The sequence below is a fragment of the Tripterygium wilfordii genome, chromosome 23 (genome assembly GCF_013401445.1).
Source record: "Tripterygium wilfordii isolate XIE 37 chromosome 23, ASM1340144v1, whole genome shotgun sequence".
In the NCBI taxonomy this organism is placed as follows: Eukaryota; Viridiplantae; Streptophyta; class Magnoliopsida; order Celastrales; family Celastraceae; genus Tripterygium; species Tripterygium wilfordii.
This window is the reverse complement of record NC_052254.1, coordinates 267,289-284,183: the sequence shown is the minus strand read 5'-3', so window position 1 is coordinate 284,183 and position 16,895 is coordinate 267,289. Positions and strand designations below refer to the sequence as shown.

The window sequence follows — 16,895 nt, the reverse complement described above, 5'->3', positions numbered from 1 at the left end:
TTTTATCAAAGCTACAGAATATGTTGGGTCAGTAATATTAACGGTAGATAGATTCGTTAACAATATGGAACACTAATGATCGTAGTCTCAGTCAACAGAATTTAGCTCGAATCTAAAACATGGCAGAAGCACTGGCTGGGGATGCATCATCTGTAACAAGCATTTGTATTCCACTATTTGTATATGGGAGCAAGAGCCCATTTTACATCATCTACATTATAGGCCATTTACAGCAAAAAAAAATGTCTATATACCTGGGATCATCACCATGATCTCGAGGTCAAGTATTTCAAGTCCTCCCTCCCCAAAACAAGCTTGCCCAAAAACAAAAGAAAAAACTTCTATTGACATAATGTCTGTATCTACTATCTACTATATAATGCCATGAAACTACTTCTACCTTTTTCTCATGCCTCGGCTCTTCCTCGCTTTCTTAAGAGGCATTAGCGTGCTGCACACTGCCCTTCTAAGATACCAAAATTGGCTGTATATGGCTGAGAAAAATCTTCGATATAATCACGATCCAAGCTGTTAATAAACATTATGCAAAAAAAAAACCGAGTGAGATAGTCCCCAACTTTTACTTTCTTGTAAATGAAAGAATAGTATCAAAGGATGGTTTCAGGACTTGGGGAGCCTATTGCAGTCTGTTGAAACCCATCCAATCTGCTGCTTTCCATTGTCATAAATCACCATCTTATCTTGTAAAGAAATGTCTGGAAAAAAAAAACATGAAAGTGAATAACAGAAACTAGAATGGCAAAGATAAATTAAGAAATTTACGTTATTAGGTTTTTGTTCAGTTAGTATCACGAACCTCCTAGTATGTTCAAGTTTCCCAGGTCTATTTCAGTGCCATTCAAAATTCCCAAGCACGCATTTCCCTTCTCCTAAAGTGAAAGACGTTCAGTACACGCCCAATATGTATGCCCACTTGGTTAAATTAATAGCTTCAAGATAGCACTTACTGTGACAATCAGGTAGGCTTCGGGTGCTAACTGCAGCTGAACATTCTTTAATTTTGTAAAGATCAGGACCATGGGCTTGAAGTAGCTACTGACATCACGAATGGATTTAAAAGGTTTTCCACCTTTCCAGCACACTGGAAGAGCTTCTTCCTCAGGTGCATCTTTTAAAGGCTTTCCTTTTATGTCTTGCCTAATCTGAAACATGGATAAGTAAACAGGTCATCTCAACAAGTCTCTGTTGGATATTTGATGACTACATCCCAAATGCTCCTATTGTTTCACCTTACCAGTTTAAGTGTGGTTTTGTATGCTTCAGAATTAAAGTAGGTGTAAGAGCTTCCACTATCGAAAATAACTTGAAATCCCTTTAGTCCAGAAGGTTTTCCGCCAAAAAAGAGTTCCGTCGGTCCTGATGAGTAGAATTCCCTGAATCACAAGAATCAGACATAATTTAATCTACATAGATGCCATTCAAGTAAGCAACGAGGCACAGGAGAAGAAATAGAACTTGAGTAATTACTTTAAAGAGGTGGTCATTGGTGTCCAGACAATTCCTGCAGGAGGAACCAGATCATCTCCTATGAATATAAACCCACCACCTTGCCCGCTTAAACAGTGCCCCATCACATTTTGTGTTATAGCCATTGCATACATTTGTGACACGAGGCTAACTTTGCCACTGCCTAGACCAAGGACACCAGCCGTGGGAGGTGCAGGGGCAGGACCAGGAGTCTTTTGATCATACCCACACCTGCAGCCAAGAGGATCATAAATCATGACATATTTACTTTGAATGGCCACAAGTCATTCAATCCGAAAGATTAAGAACTGAAAGACATCAAGATTATGCATCATCAACTAACCAAGAATGCAAGTTGAAGGATGTTACACTGGGTCATAACATGATTCCGGATGCTGAAATTAGGGTTGAAATGAAAATTACTCACCCAAATGCCAACCGAGGTGCAATGACAGAGCCATTGGAAAGTCGTAGGGGAATAACGTCTGCAACCAGCACACCAGACGATGAACCAGTATCAGCATAGTCAACCTCATAGTCGCATTGATCGGTTGGGGATTCACAATGGCGTGTTTCTGGCACCTGGATGGCTGCGCATAAGGGATGCTGACATCGCACAAGGTTCCTTTTGGGCTTGTAAAGACTCTCGCGGGGCTGCACACAAGTGTAAGAATCTCATGTGAGAAAATATAACAATAACAGCAATGTTGTAATCGTTATCTAATGAGATGTTTACCTTGGTGCAACTCACACAAGGTGCGTCACATTGGACCCAAGTGAGATCACTGCCGGTATCAATGTCCAAATCGTAAAGCTTGGGTGGGTTGCCAATATTGACCATCGCATAGTAGTACCTGCAGATCAAATGAATATGCAAACCTTATCCACTTAACTTTCACACACTCAGCACAAGAAAGTGTGGAAAACCTAATAGTTGATGTCAAGAATGGAACATAAGGAGAGAGAGAAATCAATCATGCAAGTGCCTCTCAGAAATGGCTCACAAGGGTTTAAGGAAGGAATTCAGCTTTGATTTGGTGAATACACCACCTTAGCAAATGACTTGCTCACTTTCCACAAAAGAATCTTGGAGAGCAATTTCTCATGGGAAATGGGTCGAAAAGGTTGTAAGCAATAAAGAGCTGAAAAAAATCAAGGTGAGATTTTTCAGAGAAGCAACACAGACTCAGATGCGGGTCTCAGAGTCAATCCATAAAGCCAAAATCGAGAGAACCAAAGTAAGGATTGATAGAAGAATAACAATATAAACTACCACACAGTCGAATCAAAAAGAAAGAAAGAAAAACGACAATGACATAAATAACTCCAATCGAAATGGACAAGAGAAGTCCCAAAAGAACAAGCAGATGCACAGAAATCCACAGCATTCCCAAGAATCACTTCAATAAACATGCAGGAATCAAACCAACGTAACCATTCAAATCGATTGGCAAGAACTCAAGAATCACACACCCGATGGGATAAACATTTCCTTCAATCGGAAAAACAACAGAAGAGCGGAATCGATTAGCAGCCGCCGGTGGTGCTGACTTTCCATTGTTCTCGGCTTCCACAAAACAGCCTTGAAATGTCCCGCACAAACCCACGAAGAACAACACCATCATCGGGAAACACTCACTTCGCCTTCTCGCCTCCATCGTCAATCAAGAAGATTTTCTTTGTGAGAGAGAAAGATAAGGGAAGAAGAAGACTAAATAGAAGAAAAAAGTAGTACTGGGTTTTGACTACTACAAACTTTTATGCAAATGCGAGCATAGCCATATGTGCGGACTCCGTCTGTATGTTCAAAGAGTTAATGAGTTTATGGCTATGGAGGGGCGTAGCATATATACAGTTGGGGAGGAGCTCGTGGGCCCAAATGGAGTCTTGAGAGGGACAGGACAGTGTGGAAAATACGGAAGTTTTAAATAATGGTCGACTCATTGGCTCAATTTGAGGCTTAAAAGGTTTCCTATAAATTACCAAAAATTATTAAATATAAAATATTTGGGTAGGGTATAGATTATTAATGATGTATTTTTTTCAAGTTGTGTCTGCATCTATGAAAGAAAGGGTGGGCCGAAAGGATGATATTGCCCTTTGGAGTTTGGTGTATGAAGGGTTTCGAGAGGGGCAAAATTGTCATTTGGGATGTGAAAGCAGGAAAATATATATGTATGTATGTAATTGATGGAAAGAGGGTCCTTGGTACAATCATTTGATTTAAGTAACACATTTAAAAAAGAGTTTTGCTTGGAAGTCTTTTTAGTTGGGCATTAAGGACTTGGTACAGTCATTTGATTTAAAAAATTCACTAGCTTGGAAGTTGGGATTTGAATTTTATATTATTTTTCTTACTATACGGGAAGTTGTTAAAATATGACAATTAATTAAAAATTCATTAGCATTTGGTATGTGAAAGAAGAAAGCATACATATATGTTTATTATCCCTTTGAGGGTCCACAAAGATAAAGAAGACTAACGAGTTTCTATAATCAAAAAAAAAAAAAGCCTTCCCAGCTTGTGATCTTGCTGATTTTATCCTCCTCCATTTGTGATCTTGCACCAGAATATAAAGTTGGATGTGAAACTAACTACTTATTTGTGGATATCTGCTTGTTATGAGAATGATTTAGGGTTTAGGGAGTGTGTTACAGTTTCTGGGAGTCCATTCAATACGATGATCCACATTATCATATATCACCAACTTATCTTGCATTGAAACAGCTAAAAACAACAAAAAAAGATGACATACAATTGAATTAAGTATACAATTACATAAGAGTTTGAGATTGAATAACAATTCAATTATAGAAATTTATTTCCTTTTTGTTACTTAAATCCAAAAAAGGCGTTGGGTGTATGTGAGGGAGTGGATCTTTGCTTATAAACCATCAATCCGATGTGAGATTTTTAGTCTTGACACTCCCCCGCACTTATAGGTTAACTCAGCCCACAAGTGGACAGGTAAAGGACCGTCCAACTGGTTCAAGACTTTCTCTAGTATCATGTTAGAAAATCCACCACAAACGCTACAAACCAATATTGTTTGCTTTTGAATTATGAGCCCACACAATTTTGTTTTTCTAAACCGTCACCTATGGTAGTTAAGCCCCAAAACAGTACTGGACATGTGTACGTGAGGAAGTATATCTTTGCTTATAAATCACTTGATTGGGTTGTGTCAATCCGAGTTAATTTCTTATTGTGTTGTTAATAAGTATCGCTTACCTCCAATTTGAATCATATTGTCCAGTCCTACGAGATCGCCATTCCAAAATTCCCAAACACACTTTTCCCTTCTTCTTCTGCAATAAAAATATAAGCTAAATAAATTCTTTGTACATACTCTCTAGCTAGTATTGAAATCAATGGTTTCCAAAGTCAGAACTTACTGGAATAAGTATGAGATAAGCTTGGGGAGATAAATTGAACGCAACATTTGCTTCATTTATGAAACTCAGAGTCAAGTTCTTGAAGGAGTTGTTGATATTATCAAAGGATTTAATACGTTTTCGATTGTTTTCCCAACATATTGAAAGGTCACCACCCTCTGATTGTGCAGGAATCAATGGCGTTTCCTCTAGATTTTCTTTAATCTGAAAGATGAACAAATAAATGATCACTAGTTAATTCATGATTACAAATGAAGAAATTTTTTTCCGTCTTACTAGATCGAGTGTGTGTTTGTAGACTGGCTGGCTAAAGTAGGATACGGTGGCTCCACTATCAAAAAAACACTTGAACTTCTTTTACTTGAGTCTCACTTCCATCAAACAAACAAGAGATTCACCGGTCCTGAACAAATGTACACAAATATAGAAATTCCACATGTTTGTAAAAAAAAATAAAATAGAGAGAGCTCGTTTGGGATTTTTTGAAATTCTCAGTCCAAACACATTGAAGATGTCGTCTATTTTAGGCACAAGCCCACACGGATGTGTTGTTCTTGGGGGGTCGTTAATGGCTTTTAGGCTCAAAAGATGCATTTTCAATGTGAGAGGAGCTGAACTTTGCTTATAAACCACTCAACTGGGTTATGCCATATCAATGTGGGTTTTTTTTTGTCTTGACACTTCCCTACACTTGTAGGTTGGGTTATGACAAACTCAACAAATGACTATGTAGAGGTCCGTCTAACTAGACCAAGTCTTAGCTTCTATACCATGTTGAATTCTCAGCTCAAACATAATGAAGATATTATCCGCTCTGAGCCATGGGCCCACACGGATTTGATCTTTATGGGCCGTCACCAATGGTTCTTGGGCCTAGAAAATGCATCTTCAATATGAGGATAGTTAGGCTTTACTTATAAATCACTTGATTGAGTTATATCTTACTTTTCAGAATTCGTGATCGATGCCCAGGAGACTTCGGAAGGAGGTATATGATCCTTTCCCACGAATAAAAAGCCACCTCCTTTTTCACTACTTAAACAATGACCAATTGTTTGATGTATTAGACCTTGTTCGTGAATTTGTAACAAGAGACTAGCTGGACCCCAAGTTAAACCAAGGATTCCAGCGCCTTTAAAAAACTCCGATTTGTTTGTATCCACAACTGTAATTCCATGGATTATCTTATTAGGACGAAACAAAAATGTAACAATTACAAAGCTATTTGTAGAACAAGGCAAAACCAACCCAAAGACCAGACGGGGTTTAACGACGGAGCCATTTTGAAGTCGGATTGGAAAGATGTCTCTGACCAGATAACCATGAGTTTTGGTGCCATCATCATAACGAAAGCCATACCCGCTATCACAAATGCTGAGATCAATGCATATGATCCATGCGAAATCATGGGCCCCATGATTTTTATGAAATCATGTGTATCCATCTCAACATTTGGGATAGTCGGAACAAAAAACACTGGGATCCATAAGACTGCTGATAATACTATTACTATTGTTGTTGTTCTTGTTTAATTACCAAGTCGCAATTCTCACAAGGTCCATCACATTGGACCCAGGTGAGGTGACTACCGGTATCAATTTGAAGGTCGAAGTGCTTGCTTGGCTTGCCAATTTTGACGTCCGTGAAGTAGGCCCTGCATATTGAATCCATATATAATCGGTCAGTTGAACAAGAAAACAAATTAATCATATCAAAACAGAACATGCATTCATTCAAGGTATGTACCCTTTAGGATAAATGTTCCCCGTGAGAGGAAAAACTATGGAGGAAGTCGCCAAGAGATTGTAAATAGCGGTGGATGGATGAAAGTCTGAATTTTTGGGGATGATTCCAGAGTGATTGGTTTCTGAGAAACAACCTTGAAATGCGGCACCACCACCACCATAATTGGGAGCAATGGATTTAACCTTTTGCCTGCCATCACGCCAGTGATGAGTTACAGAGACTTGTGTGATGTGAATATATATAGAATGCGTTTGGTAGAGCGGTTGGATTGATATACATAGTTGAGGCAGGCGCGTCTATGGAGTTGGACGGCCAATTATTCCTTTTTTTTTCTTGGTGGCCTCGTCCCAGCTTGATAATATATAAAAGTTTCCGTGTACAAATACCACGCCGAACTTTTGTAATGTTCTTTTTCTTGTTTTCCTGATTCATTTTGGAAATCCAGCTCTTCCATTCTTTAATTACCTAAAAATTTAACAAATGCTAAACAAGCATGTTTTTTCCTATATATGTTCTTTGTTTTATTTCCCTTGTCGAATTAAGCAATAAAGGAATCAGCTCCTAATTATTGAATCTCTTTCTTGTCCTACTTTCTTTGTTTTTCTCCATCGGCGAATTAAGCAATAAATGATTCAGCTCCTGAGTCCAATTATCAAGGATCTAGAGGCTCCTCAATTCCCTAGAATTTACAATTCGCATATAATGATAGGTTCTACAATTTTAAATGGATTGCGGAGCTTCCAAATCCAATTATCAATGCTCCTATCCAACTACAATATTTTATTGTTATCTTATTTTAACATAATGATGAGAACAGGAATCAAGAATGATGACAACAAGAAGAAGGTTAACGTATATACTGGCATTTTTTTTTGAATTGGCACATGATTCATACACAAGCAAGCTTTTAAATAAGACATACCAAGCCAAATGAAGTCCAAGCATAAAGAAGATGCTCAAGTCGACCCCATCTAAGTTCATCTTTTTCAAACTTCACTTGTGGCATCTCAACGGCAACATGTTCTATCACCTGTCTATGTATTAGTCTGATTATGTCAAATCTAGTTTCTATCTACCAAAACCCAAATCAGTTTGGCATGCATAACCCAGCCAAGTGATATATAAACAAAGCTCAATTAGTGTAAATTGATGTATCAATAGAGAATCGGGGCCCAAAGAGGATAGTATCTTGTGCTCTTAGTGCGTCCGCTACGCCACTCTGATTCTCTAAAGATGCATTTTTTAGCTTAAGAATCAATGATGACAACGCATAAAGAACAAATTCGTGCGGGTCAACGGCCTAAAGTGGATAATATCTTCAAAGTGTTTGGGCTAAGAATATCAACACTGTCCATTAGCTCTTGTAAGGGGTGTTTGTGTACATATATCAAGATTTCAATAAATATCTCAATCGGTTTATGGTGGTCCTCCAAGCTTTCTCTATCTACAAACGGAAAGAGAGAGATTCAATAATGTCTCTGTTAAAACTTTTTTAAAAAATTAGAAAAAAGGCTTGGCTCGGCTAGCCCGGCGCTTGGGCACTTAGCGGGCCCGGCCTAGTGTTTGGCTTGCAATAAGTTCTCTGGCCAGCCCGTGAACTCTGAAGGATGGGCTGGGCTGGCCCACAAAACAAGTGGGCAGCCTGTGGCCAGTTCTGGGCTGAGTTGGGCTGACCCACTTTATACCGCTAGATTTGTAATGGGCTTCATTGGCTCGGAATAATGGGTAAAAGTTTTTATTCTTTTTTTTTTTTTTCCTTTTAAAAGAGATATGCTAAAGCAATTCCAATTCCGTAAAATTGATAATTAAAAACAAAAAGTGTTTTTTTTTTTTTTTTAGTGTAGTCCAAGCATGGTGAAAGCTTTGTGGTTTTGTGGACTTGTACTGCTTATATCTTCTTATAAGGCTTTGACAAACTAAATGTACATGAATTTCTATGTGCTTAATTAGCTAACACATGTGGATTGTGAGCTATTGTTGGAATCTATAAAATTATTCGGTGTGGATTGTGAACTATTATTATTGGAATCTATAAATTTATCCAGGGTGCGTTAGAATAGTTACTGCTGATTTCCCTGTGATAGAAAAATAAAAATGTAATTTATTTTCAATTTTGAAGCATTTTATTGCAACATAGTTGTATAGGGTAGAAGAATCCCATTGCGCATTCTGTTACTTCATATAGAGATTATACAAGAGAAATAACTATATATATATACGTGAGTGATCAACTAGATCTGTTCATATATACATACATATGTATATAGTTATATACATATATAAGTAGATTTATTGTGGAAAATATGTTGGTTCTGAGAATGGTTTAGGCCAGGTAGGGCAGATTGCAGTTATGGGAAGCCCATCCAACTTGATCAGTGACAATGTCATAGATTACCAATTTATCCTGCATTGAAATGGCTGGATACAACAAGAGACGATGAAGCCTAGAGTATAACAATTTTTAGTTTTTTTTTTTTTTTTTTATCAGGTTTCTATATATATTAATTGTTGCTAGGATATCTTACCTCCAATCAAATCATTAGGTATTCTTACTTCGTCACCATCTAAAATTCCCAAGCACACTTTTCCCTGCAGCAGTAACAGATGTTATGTATATTTTAGTGAAGAAATTAAGATATTAGTATGAGTTTGTATTCAAATTAAATAATTTACGTCGGTAAGTATGAGATAAGCTTGGGGTGGTAAATCCAGTCTAACGTCTGGTAGTTTTGTAAAGCTCAACGTCATGTTCTTGAAGTAATGCTTAATATCTTCGAAGGATGTAATATCTTTTTGTCTGTGTCTCCAGCATCTTGAAAGTTCATTCACCGGGTCTGCAGGTAACAATGGTGCTTTACTACGACGAAGAGCTTCGAGAATCTGGAAGAATATATAAATTATATATGTAATCATGAGTTCATGATCATATATATATAATTGGAGGAACTATGGTGTCTTGACTTACCAGACTTAGTATGGCTTTGTAGGTAATTGGATCTTTTAAATAGGTTAACACAGCTCCGGCATCAAAATCAAGTTCAAGATCTCTCGCTTTAGTCGGACTTCCATCAAACAATAGATCCGCTGGTCCCAATAAGTAAGCCCTAAATAATACATGAACATATATACAAAAACCGAGTTCGAGTCACATTAGAAAATTCAACCCAAACAACACAAACCGGCTTTGTTTTTTTTAGGCCGTCGCCAAGTTCAAAAAATAGGTTGATCATGTGAGAGGGATTAGACCTTTACATATATGTCCTTTCGTTAGGATTATGTCAATCCAATATGGAATAAAGTCTTAACAAGTAATTCAATGGATCAGTGATATATCTTACTCATCATCGTTAGTAATGATAGGTGTCCAGGAGAGTTCTGTATGAGTTATGAAATCATGATCTCCTAAGAATAAAAACCCGCCTCCTCCCCCACCAATACAATGGCCAATTACTTGTTGTATTAGATATTGTGAATGCATTTGGGACGAGATGTCACATGGACCTTTGCTTAGACCAAGAATTCCATCCCCTTTAAATTCTCCAGTTTGCTTGTATCCGCACCTGCAAATTGGTATTGGATTGTGGGATTGTCACCGGGTTCTTATTGGATTAATAATTTTGTGGATGAAACGGTAATTAAAAATTACAAAATAATCATGGATGGATGGAGATGTAATTAATATACGTATATATACCTACCCAAAGACCAATTGAGTGGCAATGACAGAGCCATCTTTAAGTGGTAGATGAAAAGTGTCTTCGACCAAAAAACCCTCAGTCATACTGTCATCGCCATATATAATAACATACTCGCATCGATCCGTTGGGTTTTCACAAATACGTTCATCTCCTTGGACAGCAACGCATACAGGATCTTGACATTCCACGATGTTCTCTGGTCGTGGGTTGTAGAGGTGCCCTACAGGCTTTAGCGCATACAAGAGCATGAATGAGCACTTGTACGTAATAGAATCTGCAAAATTATTACCGGACTGACATTTGGTTTGGCATGTAGAAGGTGACATGAGGGTAAGAATCACTTATTTCCTTGTTTGATTGGATTTTGGGAGGTTAAAATCTCAAACTCATTTTACCTTCTATTATGATTTGTGGAGGATAGCAAGCTCACCAAACTGATGAGAATGACAATTCTCTCTTGCGGCAAAATGAGTTTAAATATACAAAAAAACTTTCATACCCTTATTATAAATTAATATTCGCACACTCATACTCAGTCTCTATTTCGTATCAAATATGGTGTACTCAATGTTATAAAAACCATTCCAGACATCGACTCGGGTGAGAGACTAATCATTGGTTCATTGATTCAACCAGTAGGTCATCGGTTGAACCGTAAGTTTAATTTAAAAATAATGTTGAAAATAAATATCATAATAATATCATACGATCATCCATGAAAAAACTAAGAAATTAAAAAATCAAGTTCACATCACATATAAAACAATATATATAAAAATCAAGTTTCACATCATAAGTCAACAATATATAACAAATAATTCAAAATTCAAAAAATATTTTGAAAAACCATCCAGTTTTACCACCACGATTCAATTTTTGAAAAACCTTCCGGTTTTACCTATCATTCCCGACTCGATAGCTTTATTGACAGTTTAGATGAACCATGCCGGCTTGGTTACTCATACTCATTCTCGCACTTATCTCACACTCACACTCACACTCACACTCATTCACTTATGAACCATATGCTCCGTTAGCACTATTATTGTTTAATTACCTGATCATGACATTTAACCCAAGTGAGGTCGCTACCAGGATCCATGTGAAACTTGAAAGACTCGGCTGGATTCCCTATATTGATCGTGGTGAAGTAACCCCTGAGATTAAAGTTTGTCACGATCACTCATTAAGAAATCATGACAACATATATAGATAGAAGCAAAGAACATATATATATGCATAAGGTGGACGTATCAACTTACCTTTCGGGATAAACGTTTCCTCTGAGAGGAAAAACAATGGACTTTCTACTGGTAATTGTAGTGCGATTAGCCTCTGAGAAAGAGATCTGAAATATTGTTGTAAACAATAAGTAGTAGAGCACCACCACCATCATTGGTTGCATCTGGCATATCCTTTTGCCTTCCATCATATTCATGCTTGTATTTGAAAAAGTTGCCGTCCATGAATCTATATATATAGACAGGGAGACGCATGCATTCCAGCTGCAAATGATTATGATCGCAACTTGCCAGGTTTTCCTACATATGTTCTTTGTTTTATTTCCCTTGTCGAATTAAGCAATAAAGAATTCAGCTCCTAATTATTGAATCTCTTTCTTGTCATATGTTCATTGAGCAAGAATGATGACAAGAAGAAGAATGTTGAGAATAAGAAGTGTCGTCTATACAGGCATTCCACCTGCGAATGAATTATGAACGTGATCGCAACTCGCAAGGTTTTTTTGAGTTATTTCGTTTCTTAATATGTCAATTACATCAACAACAATGAATCTTCTTGTTCTTTCTTGTTCTTTCTTGTTCTTTTTATAAAATTCAGCTCCTAATTATTGAATCTCTTTCCTTGTCCTATATATGTTCTGCAGTCTGTAGTGTCCCCATGCCCAAGTTTTCAGAAGCCCAAAAGTGATGAGCCCAAGTAACAAGAAGGCCCATATAACCTTGTGGTTTGTCCGATGTTCTCTTAAATGCTCCAAAGGAACTACAATAAAAAAATAAAAATAAATACAATACAATACATGCAAATAAAATGTGCAATATTAAGTTTCATTGTTCTCTTATTTTAACAGAATGATGAGAATGAGAACAAGAACAAGAACAAGAATGTGAGAACAAGAATCAAGAATGATGAGAACAAGAACAAGAATGTGAGAACAAAAAGAATGTTGAGAATAAGAAGTATCATCTATGCTGGCATTTTTATTTTAATTTTTGAATTAACACATTATTTATACAGGCAACTTTTTAAAGAAGACATTAAGAACAAGTCAAAAATCTCTTATCCTGAAAGTTAAGAGAAAATTAAGTGCTTTATAAGTTATGATCCAATAGGACCAGCACATCTCAATGGTAGAGAACCTTTTTAAGTAGAAAATTGTGTGGGCCTTGAGCCATAAAGTGGTCAATACCTTTACAAGTTGTTTGAGTTGGATTTTCTTACATGATATCATAGCAGAAGCCACTACAATGTCTGGTTCACTTACCTCTACTCTTTCGGATCACCTATTGTGTTTTTCGGATATCCTTATGAACGAACCATCTACAATTGAAAGTACCTCAATCCCGTATGGGCCACTTGTACGGCCTTTTGGATGTCCAATGGACGAATCACTCACATGTGAACCCTAACCTGCATAGTCCACTTGTTGGATCTCGCATAATAGAGCTCAGAAGTGCTGGGAAGTGTTAAAATAAAAGTCTTACATCAGAAAGTTGAGATAAAACAAAAGTACTTTATAAGTTAAGGTCGAAACACAACCATGTGGGTCTTAAGACCAAAAGCAAACAATACATTTACAAGTTCTTTGTGTGGACTTTCTTACGATACCATTCAAGCCAAATAAAGCCCAATCCAAACATAAGGACCATGCTCAAGTCAAGCCCATTTTAGTTCATCTTTTTCAAACTTCATATGTGGCATCTCAACGGCTACATGTTCTGTTACCTTTTTGTGTTTTAGTCTGATTATGTCAAATCTTATTTCTATCCGTTAGCTGTTGTGTTCAGTCTCGATTTGATCAATTTCGATGTATTTGGTTCATGGAAGAATGCAACAGACAGTTGCTAAATCTTCTGCAGAGATTGAATATTGTTCCATGGCATCTACAACAAGTGACTCTGAACTTTAATTTCATTATATGCATGTAAATTTCATTGGATTGACCTTCAATTTAAAGTACTGCACAGTGATACAGAATGAATAGAAAAAGAAGGGAGAAATAAAAACTAAATACTATTAATTCCTAGAAGTAGCAGTTTTGGGTGATGAAACTTCAGTGCCGCATATTGGGCAAACCTTCTTGATTTGAAGCCACTTGGTAATACAGTCTGAATGAAAGGGATGTTCACAGGGAAGACCCACCAGAGCTTCACCTTCTTCAAATTCAACTTGACACACAACACATCTATCAACAACATCCACTCTGTTGTTCTGATCAACGGATAAACACTGGAATTGGCGCAAGCACGTCGGGATTTCGTTTGCTGACATCCCTCTCTTCTCTTCTCCAATGAATTCTCCTAATGCGATCAAATCTTCGTACGTTAGCTCGTCCACATCAACATCGTCTTCCTCCATTTCTTCATCGTCATCGTCATTGTTGCTACCTTCTTCCTCAAGGAACTCTAGTTCTGCAGCTTCAAGTTCACGGCTACTCTGGAAAAATTCATAATCGTTGCTGTCGTAATCTTCTTCTTCTCCGCTTGAATATTCTTCACTCTCCTCTTCATCGTCGCTGTCAGTTTCAATATGTGGAAGTGCAGTAAGAGCTTCCCTCTCTTGTTCTTGCAAAGCCATTGCCATAACATGATCTGATTCAACTTGATCGAGATCAGTGACAGAAACCCTCCTTGGCGTTTGCTCTCCCTCTTCATTCTCCATTTGAAGACAAATGTGTAATGCCCAATCAGAGTACAAAGTTAATAATAAGGATATGCAGGGATTGAAGTATATGAGGAGGATGAAGGTATCAGGTATGTTTTATGAGATTTCTTGGCACAGAAGGAAACTTTCAAGAAAAGCAAAGGAAAACCAACCTTCTTATATTCCTGTTTCAGAGTTGAAGGTGTCCCTCCCTTGCCTCACTCCTGCCAAGCGATGGCTTTAGAGCTTGCTTTAAAGAAAAGACACCTTCAATGCAAGTCAATTGAACTCCGTTCCTTAACAAATAACAGATACCAATTTCATACTTGTAGACTTCTTGTGCTAAGCCAAAGAAAGAATTAGGAATCAGAAGATTGACAAACAAATTGGTAAGAAACTACCGAATGAGAATACTGACCATAGAATGATTGCAGTAATTCTGTAGAGTTCACATCCCATGCAGCCAATACACTAGAGGCTAGAGCTTGCCATTAAATTAGACGAATGCTAAGATGTAAAGTCAAAAGAAAAATCTATGTTTATATTTGTTATGTCAAAGTGATTGCTGCATTGTCCTACGCAGTTTTAACGCCTTCGTCTCCTATAACCCCCGACTCTGCTGCTGTAATTTGGACCTTTTCGAACAAATTTTGATGTTTGAGTCACTCTAATGCTATGAACATGATTGCTAGGCCTAAAAGAGTTCCTTCTACTACCATACTTAGAATCAGTGCTAATCCCAACTTGTATACGATGACTTCTCGGCCTCAATGACCTCCTCAAATGAACTCGTTTATAATCCCTCAATCTGCGAGATTGTAAACTACTTAGCTCTCTTCTAGGTACACGAGACGAAAAGCTTTCATCATACAAGTCTTCTTCCGTACTTGTGTCAAATTCTTCAAAATTGCTTTGCCTTCGTTCACGGTTTCTCCTTTTGAGCCTTAGAACTTTAACCAACAAGAAAGTGCAACAGTACTCCCAAATAGAGAACCAGGAAGCCAAACATGCCCATAAGAATTTGCATAGGCTCCATCCAACGCATTGGCAGATTCCCAATTTTTGCAGTAAATACAAGAATAAGAGGACTGCACATTGTGGAAAGGAGAACAAGCAAGTGACAATGTAAGTTTAGAAAATAAAATTATGGCTTAATTGATTGGCCACATAAGGTCAAGTTTCTATCCAAAAACTGACCAATATATAGCAGAGCAAACACCATGGCCATCTTCAACAGATTGGCGACACAAAAATTCTCGATGTAGCAGATAAAGTCCCATGTCGATCTGCAAACTGAACTGAACAATAATCCAAATAGGATCAATAATTAAGTACAAGAAAACAAAAAATAGGGGAAGACTGGACAGCATAACATGACAAAACAGGATAATGGCATACCACTAAACATACACAAGTGTATTATAACACACAAATAGCGGAAGGGAGCATTCAGGGCAAATAGGAAACAGATTTTCAGAAGCCGTTGATGCAACTTTGGAATGAAAAAGCAGGCAACGAAAGTGGGGAAATTCAAATACTCACTTGCAAGATTTTCCTTTGAAAAAATCGAGGGGAGAACCAAAAAGATCGCCGATGACTTTCGCTAAACCAGAAAAGAATGAGGCAATGATATTACCCATATACTCTATATTTACTACTTGAACCAATGTTCAACAAGGTCTATAGTGTTCTGATTAGGCCGAGATTTTGTTGTTTCTATTTCTCTCCCCTGCAATGGAACGAACAAAGAAGTTTCGGATTATAACAACCAACAGAATTTGCTAGAAAAAAAAATCTTCTGTATAAGAACAAACCTGATTATAGACTGTGCATCTCCAGTTACTGCCAGGAAAAACAAGTCTTGGCATTTACAGAGCAAGGAATCTGAAATCAAATCCACAATTAGTAAAGGATTCCCATTCTTAATTAATGGGTCTGCAAAATCCCAATTTTTGCCCTAGGGTTTCATTCTTATTCTTACATTGAAGCAAACATGCAATCCACCCAAAAAAGTAAATGGTTCAAGTATTTTTCTTTTCATATTAAACATGAAGACCATCCAAGAAAAGCATTTGTAGAGAGTAAAATTGAACAAACAAACAAACAGACTGTTTACATGAATCTTTGGGAAAGGGCAGAGGCAGAGACAGAAGTTACTCGGATTCTCAGAACCCAAAAGGCAATACGTTCACTGATAGAAATGCACTGCAAAGTCGGAAGATTGAGAGTGAAGATTACTATAATCACTTCAATTCAGAGCGAAAAGACGTGTGTGTGTGTGTTACTACCGATCAAAATGTACAGGGTAAGCAGTTTTTTAAATGGGTTCTCCTTAAAAAAATGGTCCATTTGTAATTAGTAGATTGAACCAGACACCCTTGTCAACTTGAATCAAAACAGAAAGGGATAAGTATAATAAAAGCCCTCAAAGTTATCAAAAAGGGTCAATTCAGCCCTCAAACTTTTTCTCGTACCAAATGAGCCCCTTGACTTCAACAGATGGTCCACGTTTGCCCTTCCATCCATTAATCGTTAAAAATTGTTGACATGGACATCATTTTCTGACGTGTCATTTAATTTATTAAATACTAGTAATATGTGGACTGATTGACATGGATTTTGATAAATCAAATTTTCAAAAAAAAAAACAAAAATCAAACCAAAAAGCCCCTTGAGATCTACAAC

The 16,895-nt window shown here is 37.3% G+C and overlaps 2 protein-coding genes across 8 annotated transcripts; both read right to left on the bottom strand.

Moving 5' to 3' along the window:
- Window positions 1–149: 149 nt before the first annotated feature.
- Window positions 150–3,300, bottom strand: LOC119993026 (aspartic proteinase Asp1-like). Of its 2 annotated transcripts, XM_038839917.1 has the most exons (9): window positions 2,962–3,300; window positions 2,225–2,342; window positions 1,916–2,142; window positions 1,489–1,719; window positions 1,256–1,394; window positions 969–1,163; window positions 818–890; window positions 629–716; window positions 150–528 (listed from the first exon to the last, which is right to left on the bottom strand). In XM_038839917.1, exons 1-9 carry the CDS (start codon window positions 3,144–3,146, stop codon window positions 444–446), a joined length of 1,341 nt encoding a protein of 446 aa, XP_038695845.1. In that variant the 5' UTR covers window positions 3,147–3,300; the 3' UTR covers window positions 150–443. The 2 variants fall into 2 exon arrangements, with proteins under 2 accessions (XP_038695845.1, XP_038695846.1); XM_038839918.1 differs by having other exon boundaries at window positions 150–716.
- A 10,166-nt stretch (window positions 3,301–13,466) lies between these two features.
- LOC119992905 (E3 ubiquitin ligase BIG BROTHER-related-like) lies at window positions 13,467–16,548 on the bottom strand. 6 transcript variants are annotated; one of them, XR_005466452.1, is made up of 7 exons: window positions 16,327–16,548; window positions 16,025–16,094; window positions 15,753–15,939; window positions 15,408–15,508; window positions 14,629–15,298; window positions 14,384–14,552; window positions 14,078–14,215 (listed from the first exon to the last, which is right to left on the bottom strand). XR_005466452.1 is itself a non-coding variant. In XM_038839737.1 (3 exons), exon 3 carries the CDS (start codon window positions 14,148–14,150, stop codon window positions 13,584–13,586), a length of 567 nt encoding a protein of 188 aa, XP_038695665.1. In that variant the 5' UTR covers window positions 14,151–14,222; window positions 14,384–14,552; window positions 14,629–14,797; the 3' UTR covers window positions 13,467–13,583. The 6 variants fall into 6 exon arrangements, 3 of the variants coding, with proteins under 3 accessions (XP_038695665.1, XP_038695663.1, XP_038695662.1); XR_005466453.1 differs by having other exon boundaries at window positions 14,107–14,222; XR_005466454.1 differs by lacking the exons at window positions 14,078–14,215; window positions 14,384–14,552 and having other exon boundaries at window positions 15,258–15,298; window positions 15,408–15,503.
- Between the last annotated feature and the right edge of the window lie 347 nt (window positions 16,549–16,895).